The sequence below is a fragment of the Oncorhynchus nerka genome, linkage group LG5 (genome assembly GCF_034236695.1).
Source record: "Oncorhynchus nerka isolate Pitt River linkage group LG5, Oner_Uvic_2.0, whole genome shotgun sequence".
In the NCBI taxonomy this organism is placed as follows: Eukaryota; Metazoa; Chordata; class Actinopteri; order Salmoniformes; family Salmonidae; genus Oncorhynchus; species Oncorhynchus nerka.
This window is the reverse complement of record NC_088400.1, coordinates 12614709-12632744: the sequence shown is the minus strand read 5'-3', so window position 1 is coordinate 12632744 and position 18036 is coordinate 12614709. Positions and strand designations below refer to the sequence as shown.

The 18036-nt window shown below is 42.9% G+C and overlaps 1 protein-coding gene across 3 annotated transcripts in view; it reads right to left on the bottom strand.

Moving 5' to 3' along the window:
* Positions 1-968: 968 nt before the first annotated feature.
* Positions 969-18036, bottom strand: part of LOC115115922 (glutamate receptor 3-like) — a 251277-nt gene continuing 234209 nt past the window's right edge. The window contains exons 13-16 of one of the 3 annotated variants that reach the window (XM_065018373.1): positions 16363-16610; positions 6293-6407; positions 4736-4983; positions 969-3270 (exon numbers count right to left, since the gene is read on the bottom strand). In XM_065018373.1, coding sequence (XP_064874445.1) covers positions 4738-4983; positions 6293-6407; positions 16363-16610 — 609 coding nt within the window. In that variant the 3' untranslated portion in view covers positions 969-3270; positions 4736-4737. Of the gene's footprint in view, positions 3271-4735; positions 4984-6274; positions 6408-14806; positions 14922-16362; positions 16611-18036 lie in introns of those variants that run through there. The other 2 variants (XM_065018375.1, XM_065018376.1) reach the window with 2 other exon arrangements.

Sequence of the window (18036 nt, the reverse complement as noted above, 5' to 3'; positions counted from 1 at the left end):
GTAGACCTATATATACATCATAATGAGTGCTATATATACATCATGATGAGTGCTATAGATACATCATGGTACCAGTAGACCTATAGATACATCATGATGAGTGCTATAAATACATCATGATACCAGTAGACCTACAGATACATCATGGTACCAGTAGACCTACAGATACATCATGATACCAGTAGACCTATATATACATCATGATGAGTGCTATAGATACATCATGGTATCATGGTACCAGTAGTCCTATAAATACATCATGGTACCAGTAGACCTACAGATACATCATGATACCAGTAGACCTATATATACATCATGATGAGTGCTATATACTCATCATGGTACCAGTTGACCTATAGATACATCATGATACCAGTAGACCTATATATACATCATGATGATGCTATATACTCATCATGGTACCAGTAGACCTATATATACATCATGATGAGTGCTATAGATACATCATGGTATCATGGTACCAGTAGTCCTATAAATACATCATGGTACCAGTAGACCTACAGATACATCATGATACCAGTAGACCTATATATACATCATGATGATGCTATATACTCATCATGGTACCAGTTGACCTATATATACATCATGATGATGCTATATACTCATCATGGTACCAGTTGACCTATATATACATCATGATGATGCTATATATACATCATGGTACCAGTAGTCCTATATATACATCATGATGAGTGCTATATACTCATCAGGCTGCCATGTTTGATCACTGTCTTGCCATTGTAGGTTAATATACTCTGGGTTTGAAATGGTTTCCTCAACTTATAATGACACATTATTGATGAGAGAGAGATTTCAGATGGCCAATGAAGATGTCAGTGAGACTCTCAATCAGTGTATATGGGAGACTGTCAGAGGCAGCAGATGGTTCTGTAGTAATATTGATCCAGCACCAGCCATTAAATAAAACAACTATTTTCTCATCCTGTTTTTCAGAAGGTTGTAATGGCACAGGAAGGAATTATATAGTTGACATGTGGCTTGTACAGTATGTTACAAAACAGGCCATTTCCGTTCAGATGAGAGGACAGATGCGGAGCTTACACATTCTTGGAGTGATGACAATATCATTGCTGTGTGTTTGTGTGTGTGTTTATTTTAATAAACTTCGCCATGCGGTTGAACAAGTTCATGAGATTACTAGCACACAAACACGTCATTTTCTGTACAGGTTTATTTACTAAATGTATTCAAATTCTCTGTACAGCTCCTCACTAACGGAGATCAGTAAACGATAAACACACATGCAAATTCTGACTCTTTTGTAGTAGTCACTAAGATGTTTGGCCATTTTCTCCGTGTTAAGTGAACTTACAAAACCAAAGAAACTGTCTCGCTAACGATGACCCGTGGCTGTATTTCCACCGTAGAATCTGATGTAAGTTAGAGGAGCTGTGATATGTCGTTACGGAGTTTACATGCAATTTCTTACAAAAATAAGGAAACCCATCAGTCCTTAATAAATACATCTACTTTCAAGCAATGTACACCTCTCTTTCTTTAGAATTGTTTATTTCCTTATTCTTGCCTTCCCTTTTTTAAATCTTTTTTTTGTGTGTGTGTGTGTGTGTGTGTGTGTGTGTGTGTGTGTGTGTGTGTGTGTGTGTGTGTGTGTGTGTGTGTGTGTGTGTGTGTGTAAATCTATCTTTTCACGGTTTTAGATGATTCGTTTTCTTCCTAAATACTATGGAATCACAGTCTTTTGAAAAGGAAATGTGCTAATCTTTTAAGACATCCCCTGTAAGTACGTTGTATAAATCTATTTTCTCCTTGTATTTATATTATTCAGTTATTTAATTTACTAAGTAAATTCACCAAACACTACAATGCTCATAAAATGAAATGAAAACTGAAAGCATATCATCAAACCGCGCAGCTTATTGTAAAATGTGTAATTGTTTAGCAAAATACCAAGGTCATCCATAATACTACTGTTGAGAAGCCAATACTGTTTGGATTGCATCTACTTTTCCACTGTCCCTTTTGGTTCAGTTTAAATTTATTGTACAGAAGATTTGAATGATTTTAGGTTACATGAAAATCCAGCTATAAGCAGGTGTTCTTGCAAAATGAAGACAAAAAAATGGGCTATTTTGGAGCGACACTGTGTGAGTGAGTTTTCTCTTCATATTATACACAACATAAAACACAGTGGGAGAGTTTCTGAACTATGAAACGTGCTCAGACAGTCCTCTGCGTTCTTTAAAAAAACACATCTGAATCTGTTGGCAGTATATTGGGATTGTGAGATGGCCTGCTTTAAGTTGTGTAAAGCCAAATGCTGCATCTCACATTCATCTCTTTCTTGAGTCCCTGTGTGTGTGTGTCCAGAATGGCCCCCTAGTCAATATATAGTGCACTACTTTTGACTGGGGGCTCTGCACAGAAGTAATGCACTATATAGGTGATAGGGTTCCATTTGCGATGCGCAGTTTACTAGCTACCAACGCCTTCTCTCGGAGTCTATCTCTGACACTTCAAAAGCACCATAGTTGAGGACAACAACAATACAATATTCTTTTGGCTATGGCATATTTAACCAATTGATTCCAACAAGATTCAAATGTGTCTTTCAAAACAATTCCAAGGTCACAGGAAAATAACAAGCTATCTTCTAATAATCAGTGTCTATAATAAACATATTTTAAAACACATGTAACCAGTAAAAACCTGGCCTGCAAGAAGAATTAGGATAATCTGATCAAATTCCCTTTGCAGAAAAAACAATTTATCATCTGTCATATCGTATTCATCTTCTGTCCGGCACTTGGAAATGTGCTCGGGGTGCAAGTGATGGCTTTAGGTATCTCTCTTTTGTCTTTAGCATCTCAAATGAAGTTCCATAAAACAGATGACAGTATCGATCCTGTCTTTCTGTTTGTTTGTCTGTGTGTTTGTGAGTTCAAGCCAAACGCAATACCGCTGTGATGAATTGCATTGTTCTAAGTAACTCTGTGAGTCTGTGACTGTTCCATACGTAAGGCACTGGAGGAAACCGCTTGAGTTCTTCACGTCACCAGTCCTGTCGTGTCGCCATTGCAGATTATCGTCGCCATTTTCCGCCAGGAGAGGATTTAGCTGCAGTTGAGGAAACCCCCATCCTGACGAGATCATGTTGTTTCATCATAGGGTCAATAGTCACAGTCGTTCGTAAGGGATCGTGTACCTGGTCTAGCTGAAGTCGTTCGTAAGGGATCGTGTACCTGGTCTAGCTGAAGCGCCCGATACCTGTTTTAGAGGAAGGAAGTAGAGACATAGGGATAATCTTAATTGCATTTAACTGATTCCTTGCGTCTTCTCTCTTCACCTCCTCAAAACCAATAGGATGAGAAGTCGGAGATCCCTCCCCTCTGACCTTCTCACCCAATGGGATTTGAGGAAAAGAGGAAAAGAGGACCCAAGGAATCAATGAAATGGAGATTCTCACACAGAGAAACATGGGTAATAAGTCTGTTAAAATGGTGGATGAGATGAGACGTGTCAATAAGGTTGGAATGGTTGAGGCACGATGATGTGTTACTTGGGACATTAGCTTAACATAGAGATTTGCAGATGCTGCTAGCATATTCTACTGAGTAAACTAAAACCTTAAGCTAGATAAAGTATGAGTGTTTACGAGATAAAGATGAATGTTTTTTGATGGCTTAATCTTTTTAATTTTAATTTTAATTTTAAATCATGTTGATTTCAATTAACAACACCATAGTGCAGGGTTTTTTTCTGGACCAAAAAGGAGCTTAGGTGGTGGACGAGGCAGGGGGCGTGAAATAGGGCGTGGCCGGTCCATTGGGACGCAGACTTAAAAAATATTTAGAGGCCCCCCCCATCTTGGCGGTGTAGAAAAATGTTTGCATTTCCTTCAAATCTACATATTCTGCCATGGACCTGAGAGAACATTTTGCAGTTTTAAAACAAATGTCCTTTAATTTTATGCATTCTTCCATGGCTAATGCTGTGTTCTTTGGCTCAAACATAATAACAAATGCTGAATAAATGTTTTATGTACAATTCTCCCAGACTGTCTAACTTTTATGTTGCTGATTGTTAGTTTTCAAAGATGATATAACTATAGAGTATGTAGGTCCATTATCTCTTCTACATACTCTATATCTGGTTTTAATCATTTAAGTTTACGATGGAAGCATTTTTCCATCCCGAAAATGTATTTCAAATAATGAAAATACTTTAACACGCTTCGGCGGCCCACACAAGGGTTGACGTCTAGTCATACACAGTATGTAACAATGTCAAGTCAACAAAAGGGGAATTGTAAATGTAATGTTGGGTTGTCTATTGGCTCCCGAGTGGCGCAACGGTCTAAGACACTGCATCTCAATGCTGGAAGCGTCACTACAGATCCTTGTTCGATCCCGTATCACAACCGGACGTAATCGGGTGTCCCATAGGACGGTGCACAATTGGCCCAGCCTCATCCGGGTTAGGGTTTGGCCGGGTTAGGGTTTGGCCGGGTTAGGCCTTCATGGTAAATAAGAATGTGTTCTTAGCGGACTTGGCTAGTTAAAATATTGTGGATATGTTCAAGTCAAGAGTGATGAACTGTTACGAAATCACACCAAACAGCTTGAGAACAACACAAACAAACAAATCATTCAACAACACCACCAGAGGAAACCAACTAAATGATTCAGATGTCACGGAGAGAGAATCAGGAAGAGAGCAGCGTTGCCATTACCCTTAGATCTTCACGCTCTCTGTCCCATACACGTTGTAGCCTTCTCTGTAAGTGGCAAAGTTCTGGGGGTTGGTCGGTGGAGCTGGCTTAAATTTCTCAGCATTTTTTGCTAGTTTGAGCCGTTTGGTTTCTGCACGTGACTTGTAACAGAACTCAATCAGTGCCACCATCATGGCCAGCCCCAGCCCTCCAACCAGAATATAGAAGACTCCAGCCACATTGCTCAGGCTGAGAGCACTTGTCTTGTCCTGGGGAAGGTGAAGAACATAGTTAGAGGGTTTGCGGTGGAGAGAGAGTTCTGTAGAGAACAGTACAGCCTACCAGTACGATACTAAAGCAGAGTATATATAGGCCTCAAACTGATCCTTACAGAGTCTTGTTGAAATAACAGTCAGAGACCTAACACTCTATTATCAGATCTTCCTACAAACTGTTTCTCTGAGACAGAAACGTTTCTGATGCTACCAATGGCAGATCATACTACAGACTCCAGAGGCTAACAGCAACAGAAGGCTGATAAAGTAAAGGATGGCTGAGGTTGAGTCTAGAAAAAGTCTAGATTGGACTGGCTTTCCTATAGGGGTCCAAGAAGTTTTGAGGAACATCTGAACACCATAGTCAGACCACTCTCCAATGAAGGGGAGACGAGTCACCTCTTTAGTTTGATCTAGGTGAATGTAGAGCTTCCCCTATTCTACGGGTCTTCTTCCATATAAGGAAGCTGTAACTCACAGGTCAATATTGGTATCAAACCATTTTGCTGCTGCTTCCTTCCCAAACATGTAAAATGTGAAATTATATAAAATGTGTTTATGAGTTTTACTATTTTGCAGTTGAACCCTTTTGAGGTTTGACTGTGGTAATCTGTAGCTAAACTGTCGAGGGTACGGACACTGATCTGTTAGTTTATTGGCCTGGCTATGGTCTCAGAGGGTTAGATAGAGGCTTATTACATTCTTAGACTTCATGTGGGGTGGAAACAACAAGATCTCTTCTTTGCAACTCCTTGCTCAGACAAAGACCTGAAAAACACCCCGCGGTGTTGTAATGTCCCGAAGTTACATGGAAGCAGTTGATCATGAACACTGTTTGTTTAGTAAATAGAAACAACAGCATAATGGTAAGAATATCATGAATGTCAAGCATGAAAATTAGCAAAAATAGCACTTAATGTCAACAGCTAGTCAACAACTATTCAATGATGGTGTTTGATTATTTTACATGTACCATTTCACCAAGCATAAGGTCATTTACTATTACAGTTTGTGAAGCAAAAAAGCAGTTCCTATTTCTATATTGGCCAAAACAAAAACAACGTATTTTTCAGATATGATTTGAATTTGTGAAATCGTGCATGAAGGACTTGAACCACTTGTTTATTTTTGTTAAATGTATGTGGCAGAATTATTTTGGGGGTATAATAAAAGAATAAAATAAGGGGTAGGGGGGATATAGAGTATAATCTAGATGTTTCAGTATGGCTTAGCATTTCTTTGCATATGAACAGTAAGTCACAATGCAACTGGGAATCAACACAGAAGACCTGCGGAGACTGACCTTACTTCCAGAGTCCTTGGTTCCACATTCACCCTTATCGTACCACCATTTGTTTTTCAGCTTGTCTAAGATGCCTTGTTCACTGAGTTTCAATACGGCAAGGTTTACAGGAGTTCTTCACATGAGAAATAACATAAATAACATCATATTATGTTATTTTATGTTATTCATAACTTCATAGTTTGCATAACTTCATAACAAAGCGATCGAGCAGGACTCCTGGCCGTTGTCACATCACAGAGAACAGGCATTCTAGTCTATTACCTTGTGGTCATTGACCAGCCCTAGTCTAGGGCCAGGGCCTGCTCCTATCGCTTCGAGTAATCGGCAGACGCTGGTAACAGGACGAGCATGTACTGACTGTACACGCTGGTCTGGAAGTATCTAAAGCTGAGGAAGGTAATTTGATTGTGGGGACAGCAGGGTAGCTTTCTGACCAGCACTTAACAAGTTCCATCCAACTAGAACCTTCTCTTGACTAACAGTAGCAGTAAAGGACTACAACACAACCGTTGACCTGATATTTGCAGTAGCAGAGGCTTGGACACCTCCTACTGCAACATCACAAGGTGGCTCTGAGCTTTGTTTCCAAAGACAACATGAACAATGAACCTAATAATGGCATTTACCTTGACATTAAAGACGACATTAAACAACTGAATAAAGCCAGAGGTGTTTCACATCAACCCGTTTCATAAGAACTTGTGTATTGTTGGGAAAACAGCCTTTACTAAATCCGCTTACAAGGGGGATTACTGTCAACCAAGCTACAGCTTTATTACTGCTGTTTAAGCTCAGCTTTGACACATCAGGGGGATAATGAATGTGGTTTCTCTTTGTAATATGGTTTCATCAGAGGAAACTGATAGCTAATAATCAAGTGTTAAAATGCTGAATTAAAAGGTATAAGAAATTTCCCACTGCTTTACAACTGACATAGTGCCTTGTACTTAACATGAACTATTTACCTGTGCAACATGCATGACATAATAGCCTTTTTAAAATGAAGCTAAGATGTTACGTGTGGAAAACACAACAAAAGGATGATGCTTAATTAGGAAGATTGATCACATGGTGCTCTACTCTATAGCCCCTATAGAAACAGACTGGTGGTGCTCTACTCTATAGCCCCATTAGCAACATAATGTGCTCTGCTCTAAAGCCCATAATTAGGAAGAATGATCACATGGTGCTCTACTCTATAGCCCCTATAGAAACAGACTGGTGGTGCTCTACTCTATAGCCCCATTAGCAACAGAATGTGCTCTGCTCTATAGCCCTTTATGCAATGGGTAGGTCGAATCGTGACTGTTTGGGTAATACCACATTCCAGTCGGGGTCTATTCCACACGTTTCCACCGCCTAAATCTATGACGTTAAAATGCCCATTTATGCCTCTCTATTGGCGCAGTGATCTAAGGCACAATATTGCAGTGCTAGCTGTGCCACTAGAGAACCTGGTTCGAGTCCAGGTTCTTTCGCAGTTGGCCGTGACCGGGAGACCCATGGGGCGGCGCACAATTGGCCCAATGTCGTCCGGGTTAGGGGAGGATTTGGCTGGCAGGGAGGTTCCTGTCCAATCGCACACTAGCAAATCCTGTGGCAGGCTGGGCGAAATGCACGCTGGCACGGTCGCCAAGTGTACGGTGCGTCCTCAGACACATTGGTGCGGCTGACTTTCGGGTTAAGCGGGCGTTGTGTCAAGAAGCAATCCATTGACCTTTGCCTCTCCCAAGTCCGTACGGGAGTTGCAGCGATGGGAGAAGACTGTAACTGCCAATTTGATACCATGAAATTGGTGAGAAAAGGGTGTAAAAATAATAAAAGCCTATTAACTCTGTTCCATCTGACTGCACAATCCATTGTCTCATCAGCCCAGCCAGGCAATTTATGAACTTGATCTCCACTATAAAAAGCATTAGATAATATCTCATTTTTTTCGACTAACATTTAGTTTTCAACAGCAGAGACCTCGCTGTCTGTCACTCCGACATTTGCAACATTGTTTCAATATTCAAATTCGATCTCCTGCTGTCCCACAGTAATGAACGAGTCGTGAGTCTGGACGAGACAGAGGCAGGAAGCATTTCTCAGACATTCAAAATCATAACTCAGCTGGCATCATTTTTATGGATGTATACAAAACAAATTAAATTTAAAAAAAGATCAAACGAAACACAGCTAATTTGCAGTCTTTCAGCTTTCAGTTAGAAATGATTGTGTTACTGTAGCTGTGTTGTTGGCTAGCTCCGCTGAATAACAGTTTCCTGACGAGAGAGCACATTTTCTATGCCAGACGAAATCGTACCTCATCAGCTTATTGTTATGGATGGATCCAATTAAATGGCACTAGAAACCAGCTTTAACAAATGCAAATGCAGCTACTTTACCGGCTGCACTTTTTTGACATGACTGTAAGTTAGCCGTATTTGGCTAAGCTAGCAAGCAAAGGATAATAACTTTGCCAGCCAGTATGGCAACGGTACATTTAGAATGAACGACTGGGTCACATCCATAGATACAGAACAGAAAGACTGAACGACTGGGTCTCGTCTCTAGCAACCCTAGATTGGTGTGGGGACTATATCTTGTGGAAGGATGAAATAGTATGAATAAATGAATGAAAATAACGTTTTTTTATGAAAATATGTGACTCATTATTGTAATATGTTGGTAACCGGTTGTATAAAAGTGATGATGCCCTAGAAGACAGTGTTTGGAGGATATATTGGCACGGTTTGCCGACCCTAAACGAACAACACCCATCCCAATATAGCCTCCAAACACCAGCTTTCTCTGGCATTATCACTTAATTACACAGCTTGTAGAAAACTAAATGCAGTCAGATGGAACTGAGTAAATAGGCATTTTAACACCATAGATTTAGCCGGTGGAATAGACAACGGCTGGAATGCGGTTTTAACCAATCAGCATTCAGGATTACACACACCCGTTGTATAAAGCACTATAGAAACAGACTACGCTAATCAAAGAACGATGAATGGATAACAAGTGTCTTGGGTTCCACTGGTGAGCAATGTCCTCCTGGGACCTTTAGGGAACCATACATTATCATCAGCAGGAGAAGAGAAGATTACAACACTGTGTAGAATAGTATCTCCCTGGCCAATGGCAATAGGGCGACTGTGAAGGAATGTCCATCGTGGTAGCTCAGAGAGACATTGATTAACAATGCAATTATCTGTTAACATGCTCATGATGCTGGAGCCTGAAACCCAATCTAAGAGAGCAGTATTGCAGAGGTGATCAGAAAGAGAGAGGGTGTGTGTGTGTGTGTGTGTGTGTGTGTATGTGTGTGTGTGTGTGTGTGTCCCAGTCGACAGCCAACGTATTGAGATATACTGGAAAATTAACCTTCGAACACAGCAGATGGTCACCAAACTCACACACTGTCCGTCTTTCACCGACGATGCCAATGTTCGTCAGAGCTAAATGCCAGACTTTGAGGTGTGCAGTTTGAATGTTTAAGAGCAGAAGAAGATCAAATGCAAATTAATTTATCATAATTTCACATGATCAATACATTTTAGCCATGATCCTGAAGGTTGCCCAAAGCCAAAGTATACATACCTGAGCAGGTCCAGATAAAAGACAGAAGGAAACATGTCAGAGAAGCAACGATCCTGCTCTTCTACTGCCGCCGTCACAGCTGTGAGCCTCAACATCACTCAGCATACTGACTATACAGCACAGATTATTAGCACAAATGCATGGTTGAAAATAGTGTTGCAGAATTCCTGTCACTTTCCCATAATTCCTAGGTTTTCCAGAAACCCCAATGGGAGGATTCCCTGAATAAGGGGGAGAATAAGCAGGGAATGGAACCCTGCCAGAGGGAATCTTCAAAACAGGGATTTCTGGGAAACCTGGAAATGTTCATTTACTGGGACTTTTTTTTAGCTAGTGGATTTTTGCAACCCTACATATAGGAAGCGTATTTCTGAACATTATGGAGGTGAAACAGAAAGGTCAGATGGGTTGGTAGGACATTACGTGATCTAGATATTATAGAGATGTTAGCCATGATGCTTTTTCAAACATGTCACAGTTGTACACCATTACATGTCCTGAGAATTCATGTCAAATGACCCTCTATCACACCTAATCTGTAAGCAAGTCACTTAGCTGACCTAATTCATAGCATGAGTCATGCCTGAGTCACTTAGCTGACCTAATTCATAGCATGAGTCATGCCTGAGTCACTTGTCATTCAATTGATCTAAACTGTATCAAATGTCAATGCCTTTGTATGCCATCTTTAAAATAGCATGATGCAAGCTTCATAGCACATGGATACAGCCATGTCTTGAGAAGAGAGTAGAATAGAAGAGTAAGAAACCTGATTATCACAATGGTTATTGGGCTCAATTCTGGCTCTTGGTCGGTCGTGTTCAAATCAAGTGCTAAATTGGGTAAAAACATTTGACACCATCTACAATTGTGTCGATTCGTCTTTGTAAAATCATCATGAAAAAGCAACCAATTACAGGGACAGTTCCACCACCGACAAAATCCTCATTTAACTGAATGTAGTCGTACCACATGACCCACAGCCCAAAGAGATCAGACCTTCTCTTTCAGATTAGAATTCTCACGTTTGCCCGTAATGCTTAGTCCCCTCAAGACTCCGCTGTTCGCCTCGCCTCCCTGAGATGACAAGTCTCAGCTGAGTAGCCATTTTGGGGGGTTTCAGCCAATGGGCTCTAGAGGCCAGCATGGTTTCTCTAGGCCAGTCGCATGGGATGTCCAGAGAAGCAGCTGTATGACATGAGCAACTGGGAAGCCATGTTGTGTCAGACAAGACAGCAATAAGTTTATGAAATACAGACATGGCCTTCACAAGAGGAAGGCGGCAGTCTCTGGCATCTAGAAGCCGTGTTTTCATAAATAGTTTGTGATAAACTATTCATGAATTGTAATGTATAATACACATTCTTATTGTATAATATATAAATTACAACAGGTATATTTTACTCAGAGATCTGACAGAGAGACTCTTAACATTAATTAGACTTCAGACTGGCTATACATTCTCTAGACAATATAATACCCGACACACACATCGTCTGCTGCCCAGAGATGTTAAAGATGGATTTAACTCTATCTCCTCCTTTTCCAACTGCAGGACAGCGCTATCCTCCTCACATCCCTCCCACCACTGAGAAGAAGCAGTCTAAACATCCCCAGTCAAATAGACACACCTCCTCCTTATCAAACACAAGCAAACACTGGTCCACAGATCTGTATCCTTCCTCTCACAACTGTCTTTGTCAAACAAGTCAGCTTAGCCTTACCAGTCCATCTCCTTTACTACACTTCATGCTGCCTCTTAGCCTTACCAGTCCATCTCCTTTACTACACTTCATGCTGCCTCTTAGCCTTACCAGTCCATCTCCTTTACTATACTTCATGCTACCTCGTAGCCTTACCAGTCCATCTCCTTTACTACACTTCATGCTGCCTCTTAGCCTTACCAGTCCATCTCCTTTACTATACTTCATGCTGCCTCTTAGCCTTACCAGTCCATCTCCTTTACTATACTTCATGCTACCTCTTAGCCTTACCAGTCCATCTCCTTTACTACACTTCATGCTGCCTCTTAGCCTTACCAGTCCATCTCCTTTACTACACTTCATGCTGCCTCTTAGCCTTACCAGTCCATCTCCTTTACTACACTTCATGCTACCTCTTAGCCTTACCAGTCCATCTCCTTTACTACACTTCATGCTGCCTCTTAGCCATACCAGTCCATCTCCTTTACTATACTTCATGCTGCCTCTTAGCCTTACCAGTCCATCTCCTTTACTACACTTCATGCTGCCTCTTAGCCTTACCAGTCCATCTCCTTTGCTACACTTCATGCTACCTCTTAGCCTTACCAGTCCATCTCCTTTACTACACTTCATGCTGCCTCTTAGCCTTACCAGTCCATCTCCTTTACTATACTTCATGCTGCCTCTTAGCCTTACCAGTCCATCTCCTTTACTATACTTCATGCTGCCTCTTAGCCTTACCAGTCCATCTCCTTTACTACACTTCATGCTACCTCTTAGCCTTACCAGTCCATCTCCTTTACTACACTTCATGCTGCCTCTTAGCCTTACCAGTCCATCTCCTTTACTACACTTCATGCTGCCTCTTAGCCTTACCAGTCCATCTCCTTTACTACACTTCATGCTGCCTCTTAGCCTTACCAGTCCATCTCCTTTACTACACTTCATGCTGCCTCTTAGCCTTACCAGTCCATCTCCTTTACTACACTTCATGCTGCCTCTTAGCCTTACCAGTCCATCTCCTTTACTATACTTCATGCTGCCTCTTAGCCTTACCAGTCCATCTCCTTTACTACACTTCATGCTACCTCTTAGCCTTACCAGTCCACCTCCTTTACTACACTTCATGCTGCCTCTTAGCCTTACCAGTCCATCTCCTTTACTACACTTCATGCTACCTCTTAGCCTTACCAGTCCATCTCCTTTACTACACTTCATGCTGCCTCTTAGCCTTACCAGTCCATCTCCTTTACTATACTTCATGCTGCCTCTTAGCCTTACCAGTCCATCTCCTTTACCATACTTCATGCTACCTCTTAGCCTTACCAGTCCATCTCCTTTACTACACTTCATGCTGCCTCTTAGCCTTACCAGTCCATCTCCTTTACTACACTTCATGCTGCCTCTTAGCCTTACCAGTCCATCTCCTTTACTACACTTCATGCTACCTCTTAGCCTTACCAGTCCACCTCCTTTACTACACTTCATGCTGCCTCTTAGCCTTACCAGTCCATCTCCTTTACTACACTTCATGCTACCTCTTAGCCTTACCAGTCCATCTCCTTTACTACACTTCATGCTGCCTCTTAGCCTTACCAGTCCATCTCCTTTACTATACTTCATGCTGCCTCTTAGCCTTACCAGTCCATCTCCTTTACCATACTTCATGCTACCTCTTAGCCTTACCAGTCCATCTCCTTTACTACACTTCATGCTGCCTCTTAGCCTTACCAGTCCATCTCCTTTACTATACTTCATGCTGCCTCTTAGCCTTACCAGTCCATCTCCTTTACTATACTTCATGCTGCCTCTTAGCCTTACCAGTCCATCTCCTTTACTACACTTCATGCTGCCTCTTAGCCTTACCAGTCCATCTCCTTTACTATACTTCATGCTACCTCTTAGCCTTACCAGTCCATCTCCTTTACTACACTTCATGCTACCTCTTAGCCTTACCAGTCCATCTCCTTTACTACACTTCATGCTGCCTCTTAGCCTTACCAGTCCATCTCCTTTACTACACTTCATGCTACCTCTTAGCCTTACCAGTCCATCTCCTTTACTACACTTCATGCTGCCTCTTAGCCTTACCAGTCCATCTCCTTTACTACACTTCATGCTGCCTCTTAGCCTTACCAGTCCATCTCCTTTACTATACTTCATGCTACCTCTTAGCCTTACCAGTCCATCTCCTTTACTACACTTCATGCTGCCTCTTAGCCTTACCAGTCCATCTCCTTTACTACACTTCATGCTGCCTCTTAGCCTTACCAGTCCATCTCCTTTACTATACTTCATGCTGCCTCTTAGCCTTACCAGTCCATCTCCTTTACTATACTTCATGCTACCTCTTAGCCTTACCTGTCCATCTCCTTTACTATACTTCATGCTACCTCTTAGCCTTACCAGTCCATCTCCTTTACTACACTTCATGCTGCCTCTTAGCCTTACCAGTCCATCTCCTTTACTATACTTCATGCTACCTCTTAGCCTTACCTGTCCATCTCCTTTACTACACTTCATGCTGCCTCTTAGCCTTACCAGTCCATCTACTTTACTACACTTCATGCTACCTCTTAGCCTTACCAGTCCATCTCCTTTACTACACTTCATGCTGCCTCTTAGCCTTACCAGTCCATCTCCTTTACTATACTTCATGCTACCTCTTAGCCTTACCAGTCCATCTCCTTTACTATACTTCATGCTACCTCTTAGCCTTACCAGTCCATCTCCTTTACTATACTTCATGCTACCTCATCTTCCTCTCTGTGTGTTAGCCAAGTAAGGGTTCTTAGTTTGATATTTTGTTCCATAGACTGGTCAGAGTCTGGTAAATGACAGAAAGGCTACCTTTGAGACTGGTTGGGACTCAACACTTGGTTTTGGGTTGGGTTGGGTTGGTTTCGGGTTGGGTTGGTTTTGGGTTGGGTTGGGTTGGTTTTGGGTTGGGTAGGGTTGGTTTTGGGTTGGGTTGGGTTGGGTTGGGTTAGGGTTGGGTTGGTTTAGGGTTGGGTAGGGTTGGGTTAGGGTTGGGTTGGGATTGGGTTGGTTTTGGGTTGGGTTGGTTTTGGGTTGGGTTGGGTTGTACGCTAGCTAACAAAGTGCTATCATATAAATCCAATCAGTAATCAATGATTTTTATTATACCTATTGACTATTATTAACAGCCTTGCCGATTACTCTGCAATATTGTACCCGATCTGGTGACATCGAGGCTGACCTTGGAGTCACCTCCTCCGCTGCCGCACTCTCCCTTGTCGTACCACCATTTGTTTTTCAATTTGTCCAACAGGCCCTGCTCATTCAGTTTTAACACTGCCAGGTTAACAGCATTTCTTGAAACGATAAAACATAACTTGTAAGAAAATGCACAGGTCCGTGAGAAATCTAATGCATAGTAGTGGTATAGTAGCAGTATAGTATAGTCGTAGTATAGTAGTAGTTATAACGATAATGATAATAGTGGATCATGGTAGTTGGACTACCACTAATAGTGCTTATTGTTAAAATGAGTATTATCTATTATGTTTAAGAATTTTTGGAATATGAGTTGGATAGATCAGTAAGGTTAAGAGGAAGAGCAAAGAAAGTGGTAAATATTGAAAAGGTGGCATGATGAGTTAGGTAGTTTAGAAACTGAAGTGTGCGGGACGGGGACACTAGTCATCATTGAGAAGAAAAGCAACAATAGAAAACACCATGCAAATAACATTCATCACAAGTGACAGTGCAACTTCTAAAGGCTACATGGAAAAACTGTTGAACTGTTAAATTAAAAGTGACAACAACTGTCGGGAAGGACAGCACACAGGACAGAAGAACAGCACGCAGGACAGAAACACAGCACGCAGGACAGAAGGACAGCACGCAGGACAGAAGGACAGCACACAGGACAGAAGGACAGCACGCAGGACAGAAGGACAGCACGCAGGACAGAAGGATAGCACGCAGGACAGAAGTACAGCACACAGGAAGGAAGGACAGCACACAGGACAGCACACAGGACAGAAGAACAGCACACAGGACAGAAGGACGGCACGCAGGACAGAAGGACAGCATGCAGGACAGCACACAGGACAGCACGCAGGACAGAAGGACAGCATGCAGGACAGAAGGACAGCATGCATGACAGAAGGACAGCACACAGGACAGAAGGACAGCATGCAGGACAGAAGGACAGCACGCAGGACAGAAGGACAGCACGCAGGACAGAAGGACAGCACGCAGGACAGCACACAGGACAGCACGCAGGACAGAAGGACAGCACACAGGACAGAAGGACAGCATGCAGGACAGAAGGACAGCACGCAGGACAGCACACAGGACAGCAGGGCAGGACAGAAGGATAGGGCAGAAGGACAGCACGTAGGACAGAAGGACAGCACACAGGACAGCACGCAGGACAGAAGGACAGGACAGAAGGACAGGACAGAAGGACAGGACAGAAGGACAGGACAGAAGGAAAGATAGAGTAAGAGAGACAAAGGTAAAATGGTTGTTAATAAACTGTGAAACTCTTCGCTACACCCTGGAATGGATTCCCCGTTGGTTTAGGAACAACAACATTAACACGTAGATCAACATCCATAATAACAATTAGAAATCAACTTAGATATCCAAGAACAATAAAATATATGATACCGTTACCTCTTTGTGTCCATTCCAAAACAATAAGGAAGAAGAGAAGAACAAGAAGAAGAAGGGCCAAACACAAGACATCAGGGTAGGTGGAATTCTATAACAACAAGGAGAATATCGTTATATTATCCCACCCACCTTAATGCTGAGCCTTTGGGCGTGGCCACACCGTATCCTTTAGAGTCCAGGTTTCCGCCCACTTTCATGGTGTCACAGGGTTTCCTCTGCTCTATGTACTCGTTCATGGTGGACTCCAGGAGGAAAGCAAACTTGCCCTTGGACTTTCGTACCCGGGCCACCCCGTCTGGCGTGGTCTTGACAAACACTGACGGTTCGGCCGATTTCATGTATGACCACATTTTCTCATAGACTGCTATTTTGGATCGCTGTTTAGACGGAGAGAGGGAGGGAAAGGGAGAAGAGGAAGCATTGATACATAGTAGTGATGACCCAAATACAAATGTATACACCATTGAGAGCGAGAGCGAGAGCGAGAGCGAGAGGTGCAGTGAGAGGGAGAGGGAGAGAGAGAGAGAGAGAGAGAGAGAGAGGTGCAGTGAGAGGGAGGGGGAGAGAGAGAGAGAGAGAGAGAGAGAGAGAGAGAGAGAGAGAGAGAGGTGCAGTGAGATGGAGAGGGAGAGAGCGAGAGCGAGAGAGAGAGGTGCAGTGAGAGGGAGGGAGAGAGAGAGAGGTGCAGTGAGAGGGAGAGAGAGAGAGAGGTGCAGTGAGAGGGAGAGGGAGAGGGAGAGAGAGAGAGGACCCTGAACAATGAGAGAAACAGGAAGGAGTGATGCACAGGAACAAGAACCTTGCTATAGTACATTTCCGGCTCCCCTCTCTCCACTGGGATTCTCTGCCTCTGACCCTATTACAGGGGCTGAGTCACTGGCTTACTTGTGCTCTTCCATGCCGTCCCTAGGAGGGGTGCGTCACTTGAGTGGGTTGAGTCACAGATGTGATCTTCCTGTCCAGTTTTGCGCCCCCTCAGGCTCGCACGGTGAAGGAGATCTTCGTGGGATATAATCAGCCTTGTCTCAGGGTAGTAAGTTAGGGGTCTGTTGATATCCCTCTAGTGGTGTGGGGGCTGTGCTTTGGCAAAGTGGATGGGGTTATATCTTGCCTGTTTGGCACTGTCCGAGGGTATCTTCGGACGGGGCCAACGGGGTCCCCCGACCCACCCCTGTCTCAGTCTCCAGTATCTACTCTGCAACAGTCTATGTGCCGGTGGGCTAGGGTCAGTCTGTTATATCTGGTGTCCTGTGTGAATTTAAGTATACTCCCTCTAATTATCTCTCTCCCTCCCCTCCCAGTGAATCTGATCCCTGGGATCATGCCTCAGGACTACCTGGCCCCAGTCCACCTGGTTGTGCTGCTGCTCCAGTTTCAACTGTTCTGCCTGCGGTTAGGGAACCCTGACCTGTTCACCCAACCTACTACTTTGTCCCAGACCTGCTGTTTTTGACACTTTCTCTCTCTCTACCGCACCTGCTGTCTTGACCTCTGAATGCTTTGAAAAGCCAACTGACGTTTACTCCTGATGTACTGATCTATTGCACACTTTAAAACCACTGTGATTATTATTATTTGACCCTGCTGGTCATCTACGAACGTTTAAATATCTCGAATAACAATCTAACAATGTTCTGTTATAATCTCAACGCGGCACAGCCAGCAGACGACTGGCCGCCATTCAGAGCCTGGCTCCTCGAGGGAGTTTTTCACATCACTGTACTTCTACACCTGCATTGCTTGCTGTTTGTGGTTTTAGGCTGGGTTTCTGTACAAGCACTTTGTGACATCAGCTGATGTAAA